The 17,787-nt window shown below is 42.4% G+C and overlaps 1 protein-coding gene across 3 annotated transcripts in view; it reads right to left on the reverse strand.

The window, feature by feature from the left end:
- The window catches only part of SENP7 (SUMO specific peptidase 7), a 122,530-nt gene that overhangs the window by 104,091 nt on the left and 652 nt on the right, over positions 1 to 17,787 (reverse strand). Inside the window, exons 2-5 of one of the 3 annotated variants that reach the window (XM_073614936.1) lie at positions 11,760 to 11,848; positions 8,149 to 8,256; positions 6,791 to 6,861; positions 1,319 to 1,489 (exon numbers count right to left, since the gene is read on the reverse strand). In XM_073614936.1, coding sequence (XP_073471037.1) covers positions 1,319 to 1,489; positions 6,791 to 6,861; positions 8,149 to 8,256; positions 11,760 to 11,819 — 410 coding nt within the window. In that variant the 5' untranslated portion in view covers positions 11,820 to 11,848. Of the gene's footprint in view, positions 1 to 1,318; positions 1,490 to 6,790; positions 6,862 to 8,148; positions 8,257 to 11,759; positions 11,849 to 17,787 lie in introns of those variants that run through there. The other 2 variants (XM_073614937.1, XM_073614938.1) reach the window with 2 other exon arrangements.

The raw sequence follows: 17,787 nt of genomic DNA on the forward strand, positions 1-17,787 counted from the left end.
GTATATAGCCTGTCAGAACCATTGTTGTGTATAGGGTAGCACAGTGATGTAGTGGTTACCACTTTCACCTAGCAGCAAAAAGGGTCGCTGGTTCGAATCCCAACCACGACATCATCTGCCTGGAGTTTGCATGTTCTCCCTGTGCCTGCGTGGGTTTCCTCCGGGTACTCCAGTTTCCTCCCACACTCCAAAGACATGCTGGTAGGTTAAATCGGATCCTATCTAAAAAAAATTGGCCCTAGTATGTGTGTTGGGGACCTTAGATTGTAAGCTCCTTGAGGGTAGGGACAGATATGAATGTACAATGTATACGTAAAGCACTGCGTAAATTGACAGCTCTATAGAAGTACTTGAAATAAATAAATGTGGGCAGCCACCTAATAACTAGGCCCTATGTAAAACAAAAGTAAAGAATATTGTCTGCTTCTACTAAACGTACACTAGAAGGCTTGGGAAGCCTTATACACTTACACAGTGCTTGGAGAGAAGGGGTGAAAGCCAAGTGGAAAACACACTTGTTGGGTGATGGGCTAGTTGCTAATGAAACCTAAAAGTAGGTAGTTTTTTCACATTTGCCAAGAATGGAGTCTAAAGAAAGTAGAAACTGACATAATAAACCTGTGCTTAAAAAAGGTATAGTTCACCTTTACTAAAAAAAAAAAAAAAAAAAAAATCTACCTTTGCAGGTAATGGCCACCTGTAGATAAAAACAAAACCAGCAGCTTTCAAAATTGAATAATGACTTTGCTATAGGTGTAGGCCATTTATGTACAATATGATGCCTGACTGAAAAACTCCCAGAGACTGCATCGTTCAGTCCTGCCTTGTTGCTAGGGTGTTGCCAAGAAACGCCAAGATCTTACTGTTCACCTCCACTATTACAGGAGCAAGCTCTAAAATGCTGAGCTCAGAGCTCTATTAGTGGAGAAAAAGCACATGTGAAGGGGTTTGAATTGGAGAAAGAGCTCGCTCCTGTGATGGTAAAGGTGAACAGCAACAGCTGAGCGTGTTTTAGTTATGTCCTAGCAACAAGGCAGGGTGGGATAATGCAATCTCTGGGTGTTTTTCAGTCAGGTTTCATAAGGTATGTAAATGGCCTACACCTGCAGCAAGGGCATTATTCAACTTTGGTCAAAGCTGTGCAGTCTGTCTTATCTGCAAAGGCATTTGCACTATGCTTTTAAATGTCTGTACATAACAGAGAATTTTAGCAGCCACCATTAGCCAAAACAACTTTATATGAATAAACACACTTTTACATGCCCAGTTGCATAATGCCATTCACACGAGGTTTTTCCCTAGTTCTTTTATACTATACCTGGACAAGCACAAATTTGTTGTTGCTGGGGGTTGTATATAGGAAGCTGATGAAACAGGATTAATCTGAACATTTCCATCATTACAAGAAACTGAATCAGAAATATATTTATGTGCAGCCTGTTTCCCTTCACCACTTCTTAGGATATCCATCAGGATAATTTTTGGTTGCCTGTTTTTTTGTAAATATAACAAATATATAGACAGGTTTATTTATTTTTCATTGTGTAGATATATTGAAGTCTATAGTAGCAAAAGAACAACCCCCAGTTGTTGCTTTAACCAAAAAGAAAGAAAATAGACATGCCAAAAAAAAGTTATAAGCTGCAGGGACCTAGTGTTGATGCTCTGTCTGATCAGAAAGGCCTGGCATTGAGACAAAGCAGGAACACAAGGTTCTGCATGCATGTGCGTGCCCTCTAGATCAGTGGTCATCAACTCTGTCCTCAGGGCCCACTAACAGGCCAGGTTTTCAAGATAACTGAAATACATCACAGGTGATATCATTTGTTGCTCAGTGATTGCAGTATTCTAGTCTGCATCTCCCCAAGGTAATACATAAAACTTGGCCTGTTAGTGGGCCCCGAGGACAGGGTTGATGACTACTGCTCTAGATGCTCAGACATTGCAGGCATAAAATACCCATTTTAAAAACGCAGCCTTTTCCAGTGGCTGGAGGGCAGCAAATCATTTTTCAAATACAGCTCCCCGTGCACAGGAAAACAGTGCATTTTCTGCACCCAGGGAGCCATGCTTAGGATAGACGTCCTACACACATGCACAGAAACCTCAGCATTTACAAAAAGTACAGGGGGGTGAAAATCTATTAAAATCTTTGGATGGCTGTACACCCCACATGTGGTTTCCCAGGTATGGGAAAACGCTGTGGTTTTTTTTTTTTTTTTTTTTTTTTTTTTTTTGCTAGGTTATCTTATGTCTGCAGACAGCCATGTGCATAAGGCCTTATACCAGTGAGCAGGTAAACCGTCGTTTTAGCGGCGCTATTTGGCCGCTTACAAAAGATGCTGCTTAAAGGACTTCTTTTACCCTTTTAACGTCCTGCAAGCGCACCGCTCCAGTGTGAAAGCACTCGAACTTTCACACTGGAAAGACAGGAGAGGCTCTATGCAGGTGCTATTTTTAGCACCTGTAAAGCGCCTCAGTGTGAAAGTAGCTCAACTATTTGCCCAGATGTTTGAAAACAGGGACATACCAATACTGTTGTCCAACGTGGACATTTGATGCAGGGAGGAGCCACCAGCACTTCTGAGGGACCCCAGAATGGGAGGACCGGGGCCACTCTGTGCAAAACGAACTGCACAGTGGAGGCAAGTATTATATATATATATATATATATATATATATATATATATATATATATATATATATATATATATATATATATATATATATATATATATATATATATATATATATATATATATATATATATATATATATTATATTTTTTTTTTTTTTTACAACCCTTTTTAATACTGTGCTACTTTAACTGCTAATTGCACGATCATGTAACACTGTACTGAAATTAAATTTATATAATGTTTTCACACAAATAGAGCTTTTGATGGTATTTGACCACCACTGGGTTTTTGGGGGGTTTTTTTTGCGATATAAATGAAAAAAGACCAAAAAAAAACAAAAACCACCATATATTTTACTTTCTGCTACCAAAAAATCCAATAAAAAGAACTGAAAAAAAGTCTAATTTCTTCATACATTTTGGCCAAAAATGTATTTTGCTATATGTCTTTGGTAAGAAAAAAAAAAAATGTATATTGATTGATTTGCATGAACTTTATAGTGCCTACAAACGTGTGTGTGTGTGTGTGTGTGTGTGTTTTTATCCTACTAATGGCGGTGATCAGTGACTATCTGACACGGGGGGGGGGGACTGACTAACTGCACTGACATCACCAGTGACATTAATACAGTGATCATAATATACAGTACACTGTCACTGTGCTAATGACACTGGCTGAGAAGGGGTGAACATCTAGGGCGACCAAGGGGTTATATGTGTGCCTAACTGTGTAAAGTGTGCTGCTTTTACTAATAGATCTCTTAGCAAAACGGGGATGAGAAACAGATAGATCATTCTCTCTGTACAAAGCCCTGTGTTGATTGTCAACACAGGGCTCGGGGCTGTGATTGTACACAGCTGATCAGCAGGTTCCAGCTGTGAATCATTGTCCGGTGTTCTGTCGAAGTGCCCCCCCATCGAATAGTGCCTGCCCATGCGCAGGACGGAGCCGCACTTCAGCTGATTTGCCGATCAGTTGGAGTGACGTGACCAGGGCGCAAGCGCACATCGTGGGAGGCATATCTTGATGGGAGATACCATTTCACAGCCACAATTGAAACCTATACAAACAGCAGGGGGGAGACTGTAGTTCTCACATTGTGTCTCACTGATGGTCCGGTTTTGTGTGTGTTGCAGGGTTGGTTTGCTGTGTTGAAAAGCCAGTTTTGCCTGTGTGAAATCGCGGGTTGCAACACAGACAAAACCAGCTCTTCAACACAGCCACTAGCCGAGCTCCAGCAGCAGCGATTCACAATCTGAGAACTATGGTCTCCCCTGCTGCTTGTATTGTGCCTGTGGAATGGTATCTCCCATCAAGAGACCTCCTACAATGTGCACATGCGCCCTGGTTACGTCAGCCCAGCTGATCGATAAATCAGCCATTGTGCTGTTCCATACGGCGCATGTGCAGTACATACCGGGCACTATTCAATGGGGGGCACATCTCGACAGAACACAGGGACTTGCTGACAGGCTCCCACCGGGGGGGGGGGGGTGTGCGGTGCATGCACATGCCCTTAACGCAGAAAAGGGCTTTGCCTGTGCAGGTGGGCATTCTGCAAGTGGTTAAATGAAATGGATGCTTAGAATACAAGCAATAAAGGCGTATTCCACTTTTTGCAAAAATGTAATCAATGCACCCACATTAATAGAATACAGAAAAATGTTCATTTGTTACATTTTGCACTGGAGCCTGTAGAGCACTGCAACCGCAATCAGTAAATTGCAGGTGCAATACACATACAGACTGGTATATATGGAGTTTTGGTCAAAGGGCTGGAGTAAGTAAAAAGTAGATTATAAGTGACGTCACTGTATTTGTGCTTCATTGAGATTTAGGAGTTCCTCTGTGGCATTGGCAGATGGGACTTCTAGTCTTTGCACTCGCAGTCCTTGTGAATACATGGATGATGCTTTTTTGCCATGAGCCATTCCCAGCCATGCCATATTCAAAAGAAAATAGATGTGTTCAGGGAGAATATTCCCCCAGTTCAGGTAAGGATGAGGGGAGGCTGGAAAATGTTGGACTCTAACACAGAGGTAACATAAAACAAAAGTTGGAAGGGTGGACTATGCTTTATAAGGCTACGTTCACTTTTTTGAGTAAAATAGGCTATACAGACAAGGGGTCCAAGTAGATTGAAATACACCACACAGTTTATAAAAGGCTGCTTAATGTAGCTGGCATACCTGTAGGCCATTTAGGACTCTCTCCTATAGCAGCAAAAGCTGAGCTCTGCATTGCTGAGAAGAGAGCGTGCACTGCGCATGCACAACATTTTAACACCGGAGTGAGTAGCCAAAAGTTTTTGCATCCTGCCAATTATCCAGGATGCAACACTGCAAACAATGTTGGAGTTTTCCAGCCAGGCTTCAGGCGTGACCTAAATGGTCATCAGCCAGCTACATTTTACTAAATTGCACAGTGTATTTTATATTCTACTTGGACCCTGCAGAGTTAAATTAATCAAAAAAATGTCCAAGACAAACTTTGTCTCAACTGGAGCGCAGCCAATAAGCTTCACATTTTCATTTACCAAGCTGTGGAAAATGAAAGAGCCTATTGGTTGCTAAGGGCAATGGCACCAGTTGTGATAGTTTCTTGGACACTTTTGTTTACTCAGATAGTGAACTTAGTCTTTAACGTGAGCCTTTGCTAGGCAAAGCAAAAGGTCCACTTCATAGCAACCTCTACAACAAGTCTATATTCACCTTTCTCATACACCTTCCTTACTCCAAACCCCAAAAAGTTCCATGTCAAGTGTTACAATCACAAAACCTACTTATGGGGATAGGAAGTGGGAATACATAGCCCTAGGACAGTGCTTAGGCCTGGTACTTGGCACCAAGCAGTGTGCGAAGCCAGGGAGGAAACTACTATTCTTTATGCTAATCTTGTACATGCTAATACATTATCCTCCCACAGCTCCTAAAAGTATAACTAAAGGCAAAACTTTTTTTTAGTTTTTGGCTAGTGGAGAGGGATTAGAACACCTGTCAGTTTTTATTGCTGTCTGTGCCCCCATTAAGGAGATTCACCCTCTCTTTGTTCAGTTTACAATTATCACTGAAAGTGAACTTAAAAAGAAAATCCCAAATTTTGGGTTGTTCCCAGAAAAGTAATAGAGGGAAAATCTTCCAATGGGGACACTAGTTCTGGTGACCTGGGGGTCCCCTAGAGATTCCCTTAATTTGCAGGGATTTCCTCTTACTTCCTGTTTCGGCTATGGGACAGGAAGTGAAGGGAAATCTCTCTAATTCAACAAAGAGAGCACAAATTAACCTTACAGGGGTTATAACCCTCCCCTACTTTATCCAAAATGAAACAAAAAAGTTTTGCCTATAGTTCTATTTTAAATATCCTGTGGCATGCACAGAATGCTCTACATATTGCCGTTTACAACAGTCTTGCTAGTGCTGTGATCATTGTAATACTTTCCTCTCAAAGCTCTCTACAGCTGGATCACGTAAAACTCAAACTAAGGTAAACTGTTTGAACTTCCAGACTAGCGCAGCAGCAAAATGACCTGGTCCAGGTAACAGATTGCTTTCACAATTAAGAACAAATATCCCCAATTTGGACATGGAAAAAAGCAAATCCATATTTATTTTATTTATTTTTTTGACAGAGGGATGGAAGTTGGAAGGTTTGGAGACATTTGTAAGGGTTTTTTTTTTTTTTTTATTTTTTTACAACCTGTCCTTAAGATTACACAATACGTACCTCCAGGTGCCTGAGTGCTTCACTAAAGTACCTTACATGGTCACGCTGTGTCCTGCCACCTTCATCCTGTTCTAATCACTTGTAAGTTTGCTTACCACACTTAGTAACCAATATGGAGGTGAGAGTGATCTGGTAGCAATGTGCATAAGATGGCGCCCCAGGTTTTGGGGTCCTGTTATTTTCAGAAAATAAAGTATCACGCGCAGGTACCTGGAGTTGTAATGCCACACTCAGGTTATAAGATACAATCGACTACAAGTACATTATAAGGACTGTGGGCCTCACTTCATGGTATTTATGTCAAGGATATAAAATTTTTAATTTTGGGGGGATATTTGTAAGAAAATACAATGCAAGAATTCCAATAAACTAAATGATGTGAAAGATTGTGTTACAAAGACAATAGGTACTAAAAAATTTATTTATACCTGTCAAACCTCAAAGTATTCCGATTATTATATGCATGGGAGTTATATTCTTCATATGACGAACGACATGCCTGTAAAACATACATACATAAGTAACAAAAACTGCTGTTGTATCAACAACAACTGAGTCCAATTGCAACCCACTCAATCTTCTTTTAACTTGTTGCAGCCCACATAACACGTGTGGTGTCAACATGGTGGGCTTTAAACGCCTACACATATGCGTCACTGGGTGGACAATGGCACCAGCAAGGAGGAAGCAGGGCTGAGCCCCACTGTGTGTGATTTATGGACACACAGAGAGGGGCTCGAGAGCGAGCGCCACCATAGTAAGCGGCTTGCTATTGGGGCTCTGCAGGGGGGGGGGGGGGCCAGGAGAGAGCCTGCGGGGGACCCAACAAGAGGACCGTCGGAGCTGCTCTGTGCAAAACCATTGCACAGAGCGGGCAAGTATGAGATGTTTGTTATTTTTAACCACTTCAGCCCCGGAAGGATTTGCCCCCTTCCTGACCAGGCCAATTTTCTTTTTAAAACAAATTTTTTTCCTCAGTTTAGGCTGTGTATTCTTCTACAAACTTTTGGTTAAAAAAAAAAAAAAAAAAAAAAAAGCTTATTGATTGGTTTGCGCAAAAGTTAAAAAAGTATAGCGTCTACAAAATACAGGATAGATTTGAGATATATATTTTATTTTTATTTTTTTACACATTAGTAATGGCGGTGATTTGCGATTTTTATCAGGATTGTGGCGGACAGATCGGACACTTTTTTTGCGACCATTGACATTTATACAGCAATCAGAGCTAAAAATAGCCATTGATTACTGTATAAATGTCACTGGCAGGGAAGGGGTTAACTGTGTTCCCTAGGTGTGTTCTAACTGTACTGTAGGGGGGGATGGGACTGACTAGGGGAGGACAGATCGGTGTTCATACTTAGTATGAACACACGATCTGTCTCTTCTCCCCTGAGAGAACCAGGATTTGTGCGTTTACATACAGATCCCAATTCTCACTCTGTCACGAGCAGGAGAAGGGGGGTTGGGGAGGGCTAAATACAAATCCACTTCATAATTATGTGCCACTTTGTATTGGTCTGTCACATAAAATCCCAATAAAATGCAGATACGTTTTTGTTTGTAACAAGACAAAATGTGAAAAATTTCAAGGGGTATGAATACCTTTTCAAGGCACTGTACTAATAAAGTAAAAAAAACTTTAAGCAAGCTAATCAAATACCTCTACCAATTTTACAGAGCAATAAGTACACAATATCATCAAGCTGTATTTAACAAGAGTTCAGATATTGTCAGTAAAACTACAACATTCTATGTCATATTTGCACCATGCATTATGCATTACCCTTCGGACAGTAACATTTCTGAAGTCATCATCTTGCAGTTTGGATAATGGAGAGGATGCTTGAAAGTCCTCACACCAATCTTCAGGTTTTTTCTTTGGAATTTTAAACTTTAATATAAATAAAACAAAATAAAAAAGGTAAAACTTAAAATGAACTAAAAACACATAAGGAAAATCCAGTAAAAAGTTATAGAAAATGCATTATGCATTAATGTACAATTACTAAAGGCAATCTGTTAGAACTTTTGCTCAAAATTCTTCAACAATACCCCATAATGACAAAGTGCAAGAAGTTTTTTGAAATCTTTGCAAATTTTGTAAAAAAAAAAAAAAAAAAATCCCATGTACATAAGTATTCACAGCCTTTGCGCAATACTTTGTTGAAGCACCTTTGGCACCAATTACAGCCTCAAGTCTTTTTGAGTATGATACTACAAGCTTGGCACACCTATTTTTGGCCAGTTTCTCCCATTCTTCTTTTCAGTACGTCTCAAGCTCCATCAGGCTGAATGGGGAGCTTCGGAGCACAGCCATTTTCACATCTCTCCAGAGATGTTCAATTGAGTTCAGGTCTGGGCCACTCAAGGACATTCAGAGTTGTCCCATAGCCACTCCTTTGTTACTATCTTGACTGTGTGCTTAGGGTCGTTGTCCTAGTGGAAGATGAACCTTCCCCTCAGTCTGAGGTCCAGAGTGCTCTGGAGCAGGTTTTAATCAAGGGTGTCTCTTTACATTGCTGCATTTATCTTTCCCTCGATCCTGACTAGTCTCCCAGTTCCTGCCACTGAAAAACATCCTCACAGCATGATGCCAGCACCATGCTTCACTGTAGGGATGGTATTGGCCAGGTGATGAGCGGTGCCTGGTTTTCGCCATACATGACACTTGCCATTCAGGCCAAAGTTCAATCCTTTGTTCCTTCAGACCAGAGAATTTTGTTTCTCATGGTTAGAGTCCTTCAGGTGGGCTGAAATGTGCCTTTTGCTGAGTAGTGGCTTCTGTCTGGTCACTCTACCATACAGGCCTGATTGGTGGAGTGCTGCAGAGATGGTTGTTCTTCTGGAAGGTTCTCCTCTCTCTTCACAGAGAACTGGAGCTCTATCAGAGGGACCATCGGGTTCTTGGTTACCTCCCTAAGGCCCTTCTCCAATTGCTCAGTTTGGCCACACAGCCCGCTCTAGGAGTCCTGGTGGTTCCAAACTTCTTCCATTTATGTGTCATGGTCTACAGACAATTCCTTAAACTTTATGGCTTGGTTTGTTCTCTGACATGCACGGTTAACTGTGAGATCTTATGTAGAGATGTGTGTGCCAATCGTGTCCAATCAACTGAATTTACAACAGGTGAAGTTGTAGAAACATGTCAAGGATGATCAGTGGAAACAGGCTGTGAATACACAGGAGGACACGTGTGTGTTTTTGTTTTTTTTTTTTAATAAATTTGCAAAGATTTCAAGCAAACTCCTTTCATGTTGTCATTATGGGGTAATTGTTTGTAGAATTTTGAGGAAAATAATAATTTTAATCCATTTTGAAATAAGGCTCTAACATAAAATGTGAAGAGCTGTGAATACTTTCCAGATGCCCTGTCTGTGGGCTGCTTCCATAAAAGAGAAAACTAAACTCCCCTCCTCCCAGAATGACAATACCCCTGTGCTCCTTCACAGTAGAGGCACTCTAACAGAGGAGAAAAGACTAATGGCCCGTACACATGATCTGAATATCGTACGAAAACTGTCGTCCGAGGAAGGATCATACGATTTTCGGATCGTGTGTACACTACTTTCGACAGCTGATCACGACCGTTCATACGACCTCGAACAATTTTCGGTAAGTCAGTATAGTTGTCGTCCGAAAATTCAATACAAATACATTACAACACATGACATCACTTCCGATTTTTTTTTTTTTTTTTTTTCCTTTTTCGATCATACGAGAATTTTAACTTTATTTAGCTATTCAATTTCTACTTGCGACTATTAAGCATAAACGGTTGTACGATATTCGGATCGTGTGTACGGGCTATAAGACAACAAAACAAATGCAGCTACCACACTGACTGGTGAGCTGCAATATATTACATTTTAGATTTTGGGTTTAATATCACTTTAAAGGCTCCATGCACACTGGAGCTCAAAAAAGCTTTTTCTGGATGCCAGATTGCTGGCAGAAAACGCTGGTTGAAAAACGCAATGTTAACAGCGTTTTTTACTAGCGTTTGAGCGTTTTTTAGTGTTAGCTTTTATGGGCGTTTTTAATAAAAATACACAGAGGACGCTCCCAAAATCTCACAATGCATTGAAAAAATAGAACGCTGAACACTAATGCACATTTATTGGCGTTTTTGTGGTCAGAAAAATGGCACTTTGAACACGATTTTATGGTGTTCAGAGAACAGCCCATAAGCTCCACTGCTAATAAAAGCTAAAAAAAAAGTTCATGTGTGCATGGACACATAGGATAACATAGAGTGGAGTTTATGGGCTGTTAAAAAAAAAAAAAAAAAACCCAAATTCCAAAAAACGGCAGTTTATGAGCTCCAGTGTGCATGGGACCTAAACCAAGGAGCTGCCACAAAAGCTGTGGAATGTGAAAGTATTACTTGAATCTGACTATCAAAAGCACCACACCAAATTATTAGAATCCAAAATGTGTTTTTTTTTTTTTTTCTTCCCACAAATATATATTGGGTGCAACAGTCTATGCATAGGCAAACTGAGCAGAAGTGGGAGCGGGTACTTATCAAAACCAGGTACCCACCCCCCCAAAAAAATAAATGTATCCAAAAGTGATAGGAGAGGAGGAGGCGGAAAAGCAGAACTTCCCCTTTTTGGGCAAAGTTTCACTTTAACTTACAGTTTGAGCCTGTACCAGTTGATTACATTTTTTATTTACCCCTGATAAAGGGGGATGATGTGTAGCCTCCAAAATACATTGGCTGTTGCATCCAATATACACTATATTGTCAAAAGTATTGGTACATTAAAACACTATACATGCGTTTTTGATGCAGATTAAAAATTCAGTGGACTGCATCTTTTGTGTGAACCAAGTCTTTTGAGAGGTTAAAATGTAGCTCCACCTTTGAAAATATTAATATCACATATCGGTTACAGAAATCTTCTTGCAATTTGGGGTTAGTTAAAAAAAATACCTTCATAATCAAATCTGCAGGGTTGACTTTCTAAAAGTGGAATAACACTTAAACATGGCTTTCCTGTAGGAAGCAGTATGATTTTAGGAGTGCCGCAAGAAATGTAATTTCCTGTTTATGAAATTCGCAGGAAAACGCTCCCACTCAGGGAGGAGATATAGGAAGTCCATAAATCAGTATATAGGACTTCCAATTATAATGTACTAATGCTCTGCATATATGTGTATATATACAGTATGTATATGTAGCAGTGGATTTTTTTCAGCAGTGTATTAAACTGTACAGATGTTCAGATGAAGTGCACTTTAAAAATACCCAGCCATAAAGAAGATGCTAGAAAGGATATCAAGCATTGTCTAAATCTCTTCAAAAGCCAATTAAATATAATTTTATTTTGTTTTTAGCAGAGATCATTAGTGTAAAATCTTGCATGTAAATCCTTATCTGTAGTTACATACCCCAGGTGTCTTCCTACTTGACTGGGTTCCTGGTGAGGTTTCTTTATTCTGCTGATCCATTGTAACACCTTTGCCTCTCAAAAATGATTCTGCAGAACATAAAGATAATCACTTTGATTTAATGAACTCCAGGAATTCAGCAACTTTGTGCAGGCACATTATGAGTTAAAGTGGTTGTAGATGTAGCACCCTGATGCTTAGGCAGGGTTGCTATCAAATTTAGTTGCCAGGCGATAGTTGCCTTGGCTAATTGTTAGGAGATCAAGAGATTCCTCTCTAAATCTGGACTTGTTGCACCCTTTCTCTTCTGTCACTGGGTGGCACTATGCTAGTGACATTGGATAAGACAGGGGCTTTGCAAGCACAGACTTGAATGGATGGAGTATCTCAGCCAATGGGCAGGGATTTTCTTTGGTCCCTTGGCCTGCTGGGAGAGCCTATTTATTTGGCTGTAGTCAGGTGATCGGGGTTCTGTGCCACCTGGATGGACGTGTGTTGCTGCCCCAGGCTGCTAGGCCAGAAGCCTGAGTCTTATCCCGGGGACATTTGGCTGCTAGGTTGCCTGAGGGTCTTTCCAAGAGAGGGAGAGCAGCGTAGAGTTGGGACTGCTGGCTTGTAGTCCAACCAGAAGTATTGGTTCAGCCGGACAGGGAACCAGCTGTGGTAGGAGGTAGAAGGGGAAGCTGTCGCCACATTCACCTATCCACCTTGTTACCGGAGACCACTGCAAGTAAGCTGAAGCCAGTACCAGAGCAGTCTTCTCACCAGGCAGGGATGGTGAAGAAGTGGGAAAACTTCAGCGAGTGCCAAGCCAGGGACCCAGCAGGACAGCAGAGGTGACGCTTGTGGAGCATCAGTGGGTGCCAAGCCAGGGACCTAGCAGATCAGCAGGGGTGATGCTTGAGGAGTATCTGTGAGTGCCAAGCCAGGGACCCAGCAGGGAAGCGGGGGTGACGCTTGAGGAAGATACTGAGTGCTAAAAGTGGAAGAGCTCAGGGGATCCAGTGGCTACTGGATCAGAAGTCTAGTGGAAGACTGGGAGTTCATTGAGTAAAGACCCACAGTGAGTGACTGTGGGGTAAGCTGAGAACTGTTTGTGTTGCAAATGGTTGAATACAACTACTGTTAGTAACTGCTACAAGATTGTTGCCATAGGAAACGGCAGTCCTACCTATACAGGAGTGGTATAGCAAGTCTCAGAGTCTGCCAATTATCAATGTATCTACTTGGGGTTAGGGCCAGGACACCCTTTTCTCCCACATTTCTGTTCAAGAGACAATAAATCTCTTCGCATTTATTAAGTGTCTGGCGCCCACCATTTCATCTTGCAGTACACCCACAATGCCTTGTAACCCACTCTACACAGAATGATGTCTGCTGTCCCCAACTCTGGAGGTCACCATTAGGCCTCAAGGGACCCTGGACTTTGCTACATAACCCTAAACAATCTATAATTAAATTAAAAAAAAAGATCCTGTTCCTTTAAGGCATGCTGTATAGCACACTGCCCATGCTGTGTAGTTTTTTTCCCCTCCTATCTTGTATAAAAAAAAAAATAAATAAATAAATAAAAAACCTAGTTGATCCTGCCAGTTCCTGTGTCCCCCTGTCTGTGCTGACCACAGTAATTATGGCTGCTGATCCATGATTACCGTGGTCAGGTTACGTGCCTCCTTCATCCAGCTGCTCTGCACTGACAGTCTCTTGCCTCTCCCCATTCCTCCCTATCAGCATGAGAGCTGCTCTCCTCCCCGCCCTTCCTGCCGCTATTTAGCTGCAATATGCAGCATAAATACATGTACCCCCTCTGATTTAGGCTACCATTAATAGTGTATGTGATTATTTAAAATGAAAAGGCTAAATACCTTTTCCCCACACCGCCACTGTGCGGGCCCATGATCCCCCTGTGCTGGCCGGCTGATGTCACAGGGGAATCTTCTCTCCATAGATGGGGGGGGGGGGAGAGAGAGAACAGCAGAGGGAGATCACGTGACCGCACAGCTGTGGTGTTAGAAAAGGTATTTAGCCTTCATTTTAAAAGAAACGCTTACACTATTGATGGCGGCATGCACTGAAGGAGATGCATGTAAAGTCCCATAGTGACCGAGAGTCCGAGAAGCCTGTCACCTTATCTCTTTAAATTTTAGATCCGACAGGCTTATTGTGCACTAGCAAGATAGCTTCAGGAGCTCCGATGTGACTGCTGGAAGCCCTGATCTCAGCTCCTTCAAGTATAGCGTTGGTGCAGCTACTATGCCTGCCCCTCCCCTCCTCCTGCCCAATCACAGAAGCCTTTGTATTATGGGAACTCATTCTCAAAATACAAAGGCTTCTGTAAATGAGCAGCAGAGGGGAGGGGTGGGCATAGCTGCTGTGTGTGCTTCTCTCACAGCCCTAAGTGTTTGGAGTGCAGAGGTATAAACATCTCAGATATAAATAGAGACAAGTCCAGAAGGTGGCAGGTACCTGGTTGTACTTAACTCATAGCGTGCCTGCACATTTTACAAAGTTGCGAAATTTAAGTTGGAATTGAGCTTTAAGTTACCATGAACTACAGTATTAACTCCCTTCACAAAAACGTCTACTGCAACTTCACCAGTGGCCCCTCATTTTATGAGATATGCATACTTGCATTGTGTCAAGCCATAAGTATTGCAATACAGATCAAACCTGTTGTTTAGCTACAACAAATACCCACTTTATCCACAATAAATAAAAAAAGTAAAACATGCTTTAGAAGTAAAGTTAGACTATCTGTACTTTATTCACATGCCGCTTCTTGACAATGACAAAGCTGACTTTATGGGCTTGTTCTCACTAGCCCACACAGTAAAATGCATCCATACTTGTGCCTGTCGTGTGGGGGTGGTGCTTTGCGTTGTTACAATGCAATCTTTCCTTTTTTTTTTTTTTTTTCCCCTTTCTTTTCAGGTAATTATGAAAAACTAACCTTGCAGTGGATCCCCTATATTTACATACAATTTAGGGTTATTGACATCATTTTCACCCCGAGTATTTTAGTAGAGGTATTAGGGGAATAATCGCACAGATGGAGGAAGCCTACCAGTACAAGAAGGTAAGTATTGGGCCTCTTTTTTACTTGCTGGTAGTAAAAACAGACACTAGAGCTGTGGTTTTACCATTCCCTGACTGCACACCTTTAAAGTGGAACAAAAAAAGAAAAACATTGCGAACAGGGAGGATTTTAAATGCAGAAGAGGCAGACTGTCTCTTCTGCAACAGGTAAATTGGATGAGGCCCACTCTGCTGGAACGTAATAACTTTATTGATCCATATCACAAACATGTAAAAACTGCATGTAGAACAGGAGTATAGGTAGCATACCTATCTGCATTCCTGTTCTGCATGGATTTATTGGATCATTAGAGTTATCACGTTCCAGCGGTGTGTGTGGCCATCCTTGTTACTGTTTCAGGAGGCGAGCACCTTTGCAGTGGATGTCATATGTGGATCCTGCCTGCACCCACCTAGAGTGGTGTCTCTCTCAGTTTATGTCCCTTCTGCATTAAAGTTTCTTACCTGCCTGTCCGCACTGTACACGCACAGGAGCAACATCATCTTGGCCAGGCCAATGAAAACAGCCAGAGGTTTGTACCCAGATGCTGATTAGCCGGCAGGGAGCCCCAGTACATTCCAGCTCTGGAGAGAAGGCGAGTATCGTTCCGCTCTAATTTAGGGAGGTAGGTGTACTCATGCTGTGGCAAAAATTGATACCACAGGTCGAACTTGGCAGGCAGTACTGCCAACAATTGTGCCCTAGTGCTGTGGACTTTCAGGGGTCACAACTGGCCATGAGGAAGTGACATATCACCTCCCAGCCACCTGTGAAATGCCCTCTGAAAGGTGTTCTACTGCAAAACTCTTTTCAGAGGCGGCAATGACTGCTACACGTGTAAAAGAAATCCCTTATACCTCATTTCTCATCCCCTAGAGCAGTGGTCTCCAAACTGCGGCCTTTGCTTGTTTTTATCCGGCCCTTATACCTGTCAGCAACAGTGGGGCATGGCCCCTGCCACTGACAATGGTGCATTAGTCCTCCCATTAATACCAACAATTGGACACTATTCCTCCCACTCCTCCTCCCATTGACACCAGCGATGGGCCACTCCTCCTCCCATTGACACCAGCGATGGGCCACTCCTCCTCCCATTGACACCAGCGATGGGCCACTCATTCTCCCTGGACATTTTCTTCTCCCACTGGCCACAGTGCGACCCCCTAAAGTTTGAAGGACAGTAAACTGACCTTTTTGTTTAAAAAGTTTGGAGACCCCCTACCCTAGAGCATTTGACCCTTGCAGTCCAGGAGTGGACACTGCAAGCAAGGGTTTGTTTTTTTTTTTTTTTTTTTTTTTTTTAATTTCCAGAGTTGGGCCTTAAGCATCATACAACATGAGCATTTGCTCAGCTCCCCTGAGCACTTTTTCTCCTAGCAGAAGAAAAGCTGCTTAAAAAAAAAAAAAAAAAGCAGCAAAAGTCACGTATTGCACACATTCATGCATTCTATTGGCCAGAATATGAATTTATTCTGGCCATTAGAATGCATTAACACACTAGTGTGCCTCAACTTGTCTATGCACGTTCTGCATTTTTCGACCCAAACACTCCTCTCCTGAACACGCTCATGATCGGGGGGGGTTCAGCCTGTAAATGCTCCTGTTCTAATACGTCTATAAACACCTCTGTGTGCATGGACACATAGGCTTACATAGGAGGTGCATTTACAGGCTGAAAATAAAACAAAAAAAAACAAAAAACAAACGCCTGCAAAAGCAGTGTTATTTTTAAAGTGTTACTAAACCCAGGACCCTGCATTCACTATATCTTGTCTCCCAATGTACGCAGAGCATGCAAATGCAATTATTTTAGTAAATATAAACTGCTAAATACCCTCTCATTAGCAGCATATTGCAATGTAAGGATGAGCTCAGGCGCATTCGCACAGACCACGTGCCGAGCCCGCCAGGAAGTTGGCGCTGCGCTAATCACAGGCGGTGAGACATTTCCCAATATATGCAGCAGCACATCGGGACAATGTCTCACTGCCTGTGATTCGCGCAGCGCCGTGCCAACTTCCTGGCGGGCTCGGCACGTGGGCTGTGCGAACGCGCCTGAGCTCATCCTTATTGCAATGTTGTAACTTCTTAGTGTCCGGCCGAGCACTGGTTAAAGTGCTTGTAAAGTCAGAAGGTTTTTTTATCTTAATGCATTCTATGCATCTGAGCTTCTCTGTGCAAATCCACTGCATCGGCGGAGGTAAGTATGACATGTTTATTATTTTTATAGGAAAAAAAAAAGACTTTACAATCACTGTAAAGCTTGTAGGAGGAGTTTTCATTCTCCTCTGACTGTCCTATGAGGCTGCATGACCCCTGACCCTCTGTCTGGACAGTGCCCATTGGCCTTGTCACATGCACCCTCCCGGAAAAAAAAAAACTACTCTCTAGCAATACACACCAAACTAAGCATGTGCAGAGTGCCCCCCAAGGCTCTGTTCGATCAGGAGATGGATTTGGGACAGTGGAGGATCAGAGAAGACAGGCCTTTTTATACAATGCAGAGGATTAAGCCCTTAGGTTCCACAGTGAGTATAACAAGCATGCTTTACTGCATACACAGACTGATTTTGCTGCTGTGTTTAGTGAGACCCCTTTCACACTGAGGGCGTTTTGCAGGTGCAATAGCGTTAAAAATAGCGCCTGCAATCTGCCCTCAAACAGCTGCTCTATTGTCTCTAGTGTGAAAGCCCGAGGGCTTTCACACCGGAGCGCTGCGCTGGCAGGACATCAGGAAAAGTCCTGCCAGCAGCTTCTTTGGAGCGGTGTGTTTACCGCTCCTCCACATTGAAATCAATGGGGCAGCACGGCTATACCGCTGGCAAAACGCCGCTATTGCGGCGCATTGCAGGCGGTTTTAACCCTTTCTCGTCCGCTAGCGGGCGTTAAAAGCACCCGGCTAGCGGCCGAAAGCCGACGGTACCACTGACGCTATGGGCGGCTCGGTGTGAA

The sequence above is a fragment of the Aquarana catesbeiana genome, linkage group LG02 (assembly GCF_042186555.1).
Source record: "Aquarana catesbeiana isolate 2022-GZ linkage group LG02, ASM4218655v1, whole genome shotgun sequence".
Taxonomy (NCBI): domain Eukaryota; kingdom Metazoa; phylum Chordata; class Amphibia; order Anura; family Ranidae; genus Aquarana; species Aquarana catesbeiana.